This window comes from Mirounga angustirostris, unplaced genomic scaffold, assembly GCF_029215605.1.
Source record: "Mirounga angustirostris isolate CCGP_5_RB_7025 unplaced genomic scaffold, mMirAng1.0.hap1 SCAF_15, whole genome shotgun sequence".
NCBI lineage: Eukaryota > Metazoa > Chordata > Mammalia > Carnivora > Phocidae > Mirounga > Mirounga angustirostris.
Genome location: NW_026991723.1, coordinates 2,916,747 through 2,925,439, shown reverse-complemented (window position 1 = coordinate 2,925,439; position 8,693 = coordinate 2,916,747). Strand labels below are relative to the sequence as shown.

At 58.2% G+C, this 8,693-nt stretch overlaps 1 protein-coding gene across 1 annotated transcript; it reads right to left on the bottom strand.

Annotated features, from left to right (window-relative positions):
• Window positions 1–1,922: 1,922 nt before the first annotated feature.
• GADD45G (growth arrest and DNA damage inducible gamma) lies at window positions 1,923–3,453 on the bottom strand. The gene is made up of 4 exons (XM_045882128.3): window positions 3,287–3,453; window positions 2,936–3,037; window positions 2,607–2,820; window positions 1,923–2,522 (listed from the first exon to the last, which is right to left on the bottom strand). Exons 1-4 carry the CDS (start codon window positions 3,337–3,339, stop codon window positions 2,412–2,414), a joined length of 480 nt encoding a protein of 159 aa, XP_045738084.1. The 5' UTR covers window positions 3,340–3,453; the 3' UTR covers window positions 1,923–2,411.
• Window positions 3,454–8,693: the final 5,240 nt, after the last annotated feature.

Here is an 8,693-nt window from a genome sequence, read left to right as displayed (position 1 = left end):
CCACCGGTCCACTTCGAGCTCCATGATCTGTAGCAAATGCCTTCATTAACCTTTGAGTATTATTGTCATTAACACTCATCCAGCACTTTCTAGACACAGGGCATGGTGTCCAACAATCTGTATGGATCACCTCAACATGTGTGTGATAATTAGCTTATCTCTGCATTGCCACTGAGGGCTGTTGGAAGTATGAAGGCAATAATGTGTTTGTAAGCACTGTGCACTTTATTACCTGTCCTCTGGAGTATTTTATTTTAATAGCACAAAATCCCATTCATCAAAAAAAAAAAAGGAAAGAAAGAAAGAAAGGAAGGAAGAAGCGCAGCATGTTTGGGGTTGGCACTGTGTCCAAGCGTGCATTTTTTTGCCGGCAAATTCTCCTAGCCCCTGGGGTTCCAACAGGTACCCTTGCTGTAGGTTCTAATCCAAGAAAGCCACATTTCTTAGGAGCTGCTGGCTTAATGTTCTGCAGCGGTTAGTCGGCCAGCCGTAGGGTCTGCCTGCCTGCCCTGCCCTGTGTTCTGCTAAATGTATTCATCGAAGGCTACATTCTAAAGTCATTATGCCGCATTTGTGTTTGCTAAAGCGTGCTGTGGCAGATGGGCATTTGCCAGGATGCAGACTGCACGCCCACCCCTCAGGACACCACCCCAACAGGGAGAAGTCAGTGCTCTGAGAAGCAAGTAGGTAAAATATTGATGAAACTGGGGCACAAACACAGCTGAACTCTTTCCTTGGGCCTCCGTCTAATCAAGGGGGGAAGTGTCTTGGAGAGTTGATATATGAGAAACAGGATGCTTTCATTCTGGGAAGAATAATTTAGCTCCTACAGTCCTGTTTTCCTGTGAATGCTTCCAGGATTTGGAAAGAATTTAAAAAGTGGAGCCCAACAGGGTGAATCAGCCACCTGGGACTGCTAGGAAATCAGCAGAATTTTCTTGCTAGAAAAACAACACAGCACCCCGCCTTTGCCCAGAAGGCTCCCTGGCCTGCCGGGCAGCCTGCTCACGGCGTGCCAGCCCCGTGCGCCTTTCCCTGGCTGGACAGGGTTCCGGTCAAGCACAGAGGCGCAGTCCAGACATCCCGGCCTCATAAAAAAGATTGATTCACTCAGGACACTTCCCCCTGGATGGTTCTCAAAGCCAAGTCTTTGTGGGAAAGATTTCAATTCTTCCGCTCCCGTAAGTCTGTAAATGGGGTCGTGAGCAGCGGCGGCCGGCAGAACTCGGCGGTGGGCAGAGGGCCCTCAGAAGAGCAGGTAGCGGATGCTGACTGCGCTCACAGTCGCTCACCCCGTTCCTGTGGACGCCGTCTTCCCATTGTTGCTCAGATGTTTGAAGTTCTATCACAGCTATGACAAATGATGACTCATACTTAAATGCAGTCATCATGTCATACACGGTATTAATACCGTGGTGACACTGCCGTAAGCCCCATGCCTTTAAGAGGAAAAGGCTCCTGAGAGCATTCTGCCGCCACCATCCTCAGGGACCACAAAGGGCGGCGGCTGCAGAAGGCCTGCTCATTGTGCGGGGAGGGCACCGCCTACATCCTGCAAGCTGTTGCGATAAGCGGCTGTCGGAAGGGAGGGGGCTGCGGGGGGCAGGGGGGGAGGGGAAGGAGAGGCCGCTGTTACCAGGCTGGAGGACCAGCCTTGACCTGCTGCACTGATGGCTTATCTCAAGTATGCTCCTGTCTTGCAGGTTTAAAAATCTCCCTAAAAAAAAAGAGAGAAACGGGAGCAGGGCTCAAGTTCTGCGTCCCCGCCCCCACTCCCAGCGCCCCGGGAGCCCGTCACTCAGCCCCACAGGAAGACAGCGTAGGTGCCATCCGGTCCCCGTCCGGGGGCTTCAACAATCACGGGACCCCTGCAAACCACCTCCCCCTCGACGGGGACCCCTACCCTCAATAAAGAGAATAAGTCTGTTTCAGTACGTTTATTGTAAAAAAAAAGAGTCAACGCTGCAGCCGTATGATCCTTTAGAACCCGAGCATCGCCCCGTCCGCTTTGAGACAGCGGCGCAGGCTGCTCAGTCCCTCCGAGCTCCTTCAACTGTCCGAGTCCAGGCCTCGCCCGCCTGGCCTCTCCCCTCCTTCCTGTCGAGAGCGCAGGCTGCTGAGTCACGCCTGCCCTGCCGCCCGTCCTTCTCGGCCCCGTGGCCCACGGCCCGCCTCCGGCCGTCCCGGGCAAGCAGCCGCTCCCCACACTCGCAGAGTCCCAGGCTGGGGGCCAGCCCGCCCCTGCCGCCGCCGCGGCCGCCGGGCCCCTCCTGCGGGGGCCGCCCCTCCTCGCTGCTCCCCACGCAGCACGCCGGGCCCGCGCCCTCCGAGGGCGCATCCACAGAGCCAGCCGCGCGCTAGGCGCCCCGGGGCGTCACCATGTCGATCAGACCAGGGCCCCCCCCGGGCTGTCACTCGGGGAGGGTGATGCTGGGCACCCAGTCGTTGATGCTGCGGCTCTCCTCGCAGAACACGCTGAGCTTCTCCAAGGCGGGGTCCTTCCACGCGTCCTCGTTGGGGTTCTGCGGGGAAAGCGCAGGGGTCAGCCTGGCGGGCCCGGGCCGCTGGCCGCGGCGGGGCGACGCTGGGGCGGGGGCGACACTCACCGAAATGAGGATGCAGTGCAGGTCCCCCGGCGCGGCCGCCTCGTCGCCGGCGCCCACGATCGCCGCCAGCCGCTGCACGTCGCCCACGCGCACGATGTCTATGTCGTTCTCGCAGCAGAACGCCTGGATCAGCGTAAAGTGGATCTGCAGCGCGATGTCGCCCTCGTCCTCCGCGTCGGCGGCCAGCACGCAGAAGGTCACGTTGTCGGGGTCCCTGCGCCGGCGGGCACGGGGTGGTGAGGGCAAGGTGGGAGCCCCGGGGGACCCCGCCGCCGTCTCGCGGGGCTCCCCGCCCCGGCCGCCCCGCCCGGGGCCGTGTCCACACTCACACATTCAGGACTTTGGCGGACTCGTAGACGCCGGCGGTGAGGCAGCCCTGGCGCTGCGCGGACAGCAGCAGCTCGTGCAACGCCTTCCCGGCGCCCTGCATCCTGCGGACGAGCCAGCGCGGTGAGCGGGGACCGGCCGAAGGCGCGGCGGATCCCCAGCCCCGAGGACACAGCCCGGGCGCCCCTGCCCGGCGCCCCGCCCCCGGGGACGCACCGCACCGCCGGGGCCCAGCTCCCGCCCCGCGGCTCCCCGTCCCGGCGGGCCCCGAAGGCGGCCGCCCGAGCCGCTGCAGCCCGGACGGGGACAGGCTCCCCACGCCCCGAGGCGCCCGGCGCCCGGCGCCGACCCACCTGGCGGTGCTTTCGGGAACCGTGTCCTGGCCGCGGACTTCCTCCAGAGTCATGGCTCGGGGGGCGAGCCGCTAGCTACCCACGAGCGGAGCGAGCGGCGCGGACGCGGCGAGCGCGGAAGCCGAGGCAGCCCGGCGAGCGCACGGCTGGCGAGTGCGCCCCGGCGCGCCGCGCGCCCTAATATAGGCCCGGCCGCGGCGCCGCCAGCTGGCGCGAGGCTGCGCGCCCATTGGCCGGCGCCCGCTTTCTGATGCAAATGAGGCGGCCGCCGCGGCTCGTGCCAGAAGGCCACGTGGGGAGGGGCGCGGGGGATGACAATGCCCCAAATCTGCCGCTTTTGTCGGGGTGTTACCAGGCAGACTGGAGCCTGCAGATTTCGCTCGCCTTTTTGTTTTTTACGTCCTTAAAAGGAAAAATTAAAAAAAAGCACAAAGCACCTTGCTTGCTAATAGGACGCTGCAATTTCTGAAATGCCCCTTTGGGGAAACTGAAGATTTTTTTTTTTTTTTGCATTTATTTTTGTTGCTACTTTTCTATTTTTTTCTTTACTTTTAATTGGAAGTTTATAAAACTGTTGCTTTTAAGCCGGAACTTAAAAACACCCAGCGCGGGCTTTAAGCTTGCAAAAGGCCTGGCCACTGCCCGCCCCTTCCAGCGCCCGCAGGATCCGCAGCGCGCCGGCGAGGCCTCCCCGCACGCTCGGCGCCCCGACCCCGCCGCGCTGGAGGGTCCGGGCCGACCTCCCCGCCCGCAGCCGAGCGCCGCGGGGCGCTGGGACGCGCGAGCAGATTGCGGCCGGCGCACGCGGCTCGTTTGCATCTCTATGGAGCGCGCACAATAGCGGAGGTCTGGCGTGTGGCGGTTTGCAGGAGGGACAATCGAGGCTTTCTCTTCATAGCGACACTGTCCACCTGCCGCAGGGTGGGGTGGGTGGGGCCCCGCCGCGCGTGGGGGTCGGGCCACGTGCCGCTCCTGCTCCCCTCGGCGCTCATCCGCTGCACGGTGCCCCTGCACCCGCGGCCCGTTTGAATGTAATTCCGTCCTCCCTCCCCACCCCCACCCGGGTCCTTTCACCGGCGGCACAGTCTGCGCGCTGCGCGAGACCAGGGGGCTCTTGTCCCCCGGAGCTTGAGAACGCGGCTCGGAGTCCCTTTCCTGGGGCGCCATCTACAGGCTGTCTAGAAAACCTCGGGACACCCCCGCCCCCACTTGCACTGGCGTCTAGGGTGCCAGCCCCGGGCCCTGCGGCCACCGAGAGGCCCTGGCGGGTCCGCTGAGCCCCATCTCGGCTGCGCGCTCATGGCAGCCAGAGGAAGGGCTGCGTAAACCTACCCGGGAGGAGGTGAGGACAAAAGGAGACTCCGACCCAGCGCTGATGGAGGCAGAGCCCGCATTTCTTACGCTCTTTTGAAATGTTCGAATTACCTAAATATACATATGTACAAGTCGTTTTCCAGTTATAGCATAATAAAACTAGAAGATGTGAACAGACAGTGCTGTGATGTCAGCATTTTGGCACCACCCCGTAAGCCAGCGCGTCCAGATCATTTGCCCACGGAGAGCATCACTTTGGGTGTCTGCATCTCTCCGTGCTGCTTGGAAACTCGCGCCGGGGTGCCCTTCGTGGCCCCCTTTCCTACGTGCGGCCTGGAGCCTGGAGCCTGGGCGGGACAGCGCGGGGGGTTTCCAGGCAAGCCCAGGCTCAGCTGCAGGACCGGGACAGAGAGTAAGAGGACCGAGTGAGCCGGCGTCCTGCGCCCTCCCGTGGAAGTAGAAGCTGCGAAGTCGGGGCCTCCTCCCGGAATCCCAGAAGCCGCTCTTTGCTTACCTAATGTCCCTGACATCCCGGGTGCACCTGCCACGTTCGTGTACTACTGCTTCCTTTCTTTCTTTGCTGGTGGTTTAGGAAATGATAGTGTGCCTGGATTGGATAAATATGTTTATTCCTAAGTGACCGAGGTGTAGGTATTGCTCATCTTTATGTATCAGATTTTCTTAAAATGTGTTAGTTCCCGCCCCAGGGAATGTTGCAAATAAGACTTATTTCACATCTTACCCTGCCCCTCCATTTATAACAATACAAACCTGCAGGCTCCCCAGGTCTTAGGCCCTCCTCTTACAGGAAGGCCACCGGACAGGCCTGACTGGGGGGGGTGGGGGGGGCGGACAGGGAGTAGCATTTCTAGTTGGCACTGAGCCAACCTGCAGGAAGAGGGCTGATTGACAACCCCTTGGGGTTGTTCTACTTTGCTCACATTTTTAAGGTATTCAGTTTCAGGAAAACCGCCTTTCTGACATAGGTTACGGCTTCACATGGATTTATTAGGTCAGTCCAAAAGGCAGTCAAGCCCTCATCTCAGTTGGGAAAGAAACATTTTATCTGGAAGCAAATTCGGCCTCCACCAGACCCCACCACCACCTTGCAGTCTAGACAAATGCAGAAGCCTCTAGGTTGGCTGATTCCCGTCTGCTGAACAGACTAAAGGGAGAGAGTAGGGAATGCCCAAACCCTGTCCGGGGTCACCCGCCCCAAGCTAGACAACACGCCCCCCACCCGCAAACTGCATTCAGCCGGTGTCTCAGCCTGCTGGAGCCCCAAGTCCTCGGATGCTGTGATGTCATCCAAACTCCCTGGGACCGCACCCCTAAACCTTCCCCTGGACCTTATTACTCAGGTGGTAGTGAGTTTATTAAGCACACATCCTCGGGGATGCTCTGTTTGAAAAACTCTTTGGAAATGCTATTTAAGTGTTTTTGCTAACACATTCTTTCTCGTGGCCTGGCTAAAATGTTGGTGGGGTTACCGCTCCCCGGGGGATGGAAGGAAGAGGCTTCAGGTAAGCAGGAAGGCTTAGGAGACCTTCCCTGCTGCGGTTTCTCAAACCACTTGCTTAGGAGCGAGCACGGTGCCGTTGCACAGCAAGCCCACCAGAGGCTGCAGGACACGGTGGGCTGCTCTGAGCTCTGTGCAGCCTGCAGGCAGGTTCCCGTGGCCCCTGGCTTGTCTCAGGGACAAAGGCAGAACCACCTTTCAAAACCAGCAGCTCTTACATAAAAATCTGCATTTCCAGCTTCTCTTGGAAAATGGAGAGATTTGGCCACCATGTGCCTGAGGTCCCCCCCACCCGCCCCAAGTAACCTTCATCTGGGGGGAGATTCACGGGGACCCCCAGACTGGCAACTCCCCTGCAGTGTTCCCCACAGTCCCCACCACAGCCCTCTGAGGACACCCAGCCCCTCTGCTCCTTCCTTACCTGCTTCTCCCCTGCGGGGCTTTTTGCAAACTTGACAAAGAAACAAGTTTGAAAAGCAAAATAAAGGGGTCAGGTTCTTAAAAGATGAGCTCAAATTGGGTACGCACCATTTGTGTCCCATGCTGGGCAGGACTGTATCTCCGACATCAGCCCAGGGCTCTTGGGGCATCAAAGCATCCCGTGGCTCCTCGTACCCCAGCCCCACCCCTGCGTCCAGCCCCCCTACGAGGCAGGGTGGGCCTCCTGGGTTTCAAGAAGAGTGTTGGGTTTTTTCCCCCAGGAACTCACAGAAGGCAGTGTGGGCATGACTTGGTGACAATACTAAATTGACTCAAAACAAGAAACTACATCTTTGTGCAAGACGCACACCTACGACCTAAAACCCAGCAGCAGCACCTCCAGTGAGTCCCGGCATCTGACGGGCACAGAGCAGCGGCGCCCCCGCCCACCGCCACACCTGGGGAGCTGTGAGGTCAGTGGATGGGGAGGCTTCAGAGGGCAGCTGAGACGGGGACAGGAAACCGAGAAAGGGAAATCCCTAGAGCGCAAGCTGGACACCTGTGGTCGATCCCTGTGTCGAGAGGGCTTTCTGGAAGGAGCAGTTACTCCTGGCTTGGTGAAACCCCCTGAAACCCCTCAGGAGGTGGGGGCAAATCATCCCTGCGCTTGCCACTTTTCCCACCATGAGTCAGCAATGATGTGTGACACGTGTCATAACCCGGCGGCTCTCATTGCCGCCGAAAACCCCCCACCCCCGAGAAACCACAGATGTGCTGTCCTTCCCGGCGTGGCCATGCACCAAGTCTTCTGAGCCTGGGCTCCCCCCTACGAAAAGAAGATCTGCCCTTTGCCTTTCATGAGCCTCACTGGGAGTTTCTAAAGGTCACACCGGGTCACCATTTGGCCCACACTCGTTTGGTTTGGGGGGCAGTGTGCTAAGATGGCTTGCAAATTCAGTCGGACTTGTTTGTGTAGGTGGGAGTGGGTGGTAGCTGTCCATGTCACCCAAGACACGTCCCAAACATCACATTGGCCTGCTGGCACGCTGAGCCCCCTGCTCAGCCTCTGTGGGTACTCGATCTGGCACTTAAGCCTGTCTGTAGCAGCGAGGGGTGAGCTGAGACGCTGTGGTCGCCCTTCTGAGGTCGTTAACGGACAACGTACAAGAGGCGAGTAGAACCACAGAACTTCCGAACCGAAAGTCCTCCTTTAGGTTCTGAAAGACAGTTCAGAGTAAGTGTCTAAATACCCAGAAAAGGGAGCATGACATTGGAGATGCGGTTAGCAGAACAGGCTCAGAGCTGGGTTTTGCTACTTACTTAGCTTTGGCCTTGAGCAAAAAGTTAGTGCATGATTTAAATTGTAAGGGGAAGAGTCCCTGCTTGTTCACCCATTAAATCTACTCTTTCTAAGTTCTCCTAAAGAAGTGAATTCCCTGGGACGCCTGGGTGGCTGGCTCAGTGGGTTAAGCATCTGCCTTCGGCTCAGGTCATGATCCTGGGGTCCTGGGGTCCTGGGATCGAGTCCCACATCGGGCTCTTTGCTCAGAGGGAAGCCTGCTTCTCCCTCTCCCACTTGCCCTCCTTGGGCTCTCTCTCCCTCTGACAAATAAATAAATAAAATCTTTTTTTAAAAAAGTGCATTCCCCAAATGTGTATTATAAGGAAATGTTTGTTGCAACATTTCTTCCTAATACTGGAAACCGGAAGCCACCATGGAGGCGGGTGGTATATTACGGGGTAGCCCTAAACGAAACCTATGTGGCCATAAAAGATATTCTGAAGAGTATCTCGTGGTGGAATAAAGCCTCAGACACAATGCGGAGAATGGTCTGATTCCGGGAGTGTGTAAGCCCTCGGTGCCCATGACTCTCACTACACACAATGTCTAAACCAAAATCCCGGCTGGATGCTGGAGGGCTGAGACTATGCAAGATTGTTTGTCTTCTTCTCTGTACTTTTCTGCAATTAAACTGCCTACAACTTGATCTTCTGTAAGACAAATTCAAACTTCTCAGGGACGACAGTCTCAGCGCCAGACGGCGTCCACCTGACGCGTGCGCTGGGCATTGTGCAGAGGGATTGGTGGCCATATGGTAACAGATCGAGAAGCCAGACATCCGCGGGGCTGTGCTTCCAGGGAGGGAGAGGCCC

Bases quoted from the DNA above. Each gene is read 5' to 3' on its own strand.
- GADD45G (XM_045882128.3), bottom strand. From the start codon at position 3,339: ATGACTCTGGAGGAAGTCCGCGGCCAGGACACGGTTCCCGAAAGCACC. The intron at 3,038-3,286 runs GTGGGTCGGCGC...GCTCGTCCGCAG, and splicing joins GTTCCCGAAAGCACCGCCAG to GATGCAGGGCGCCGGGAAGG. The intron at 2,821-2,935 runs GTGAGTGTGGAC...CCGCCGGCGCAG, and splicing joins TCCGCCAAAGTCCTGAATGT to GGACCCCGACAACGTGACCT.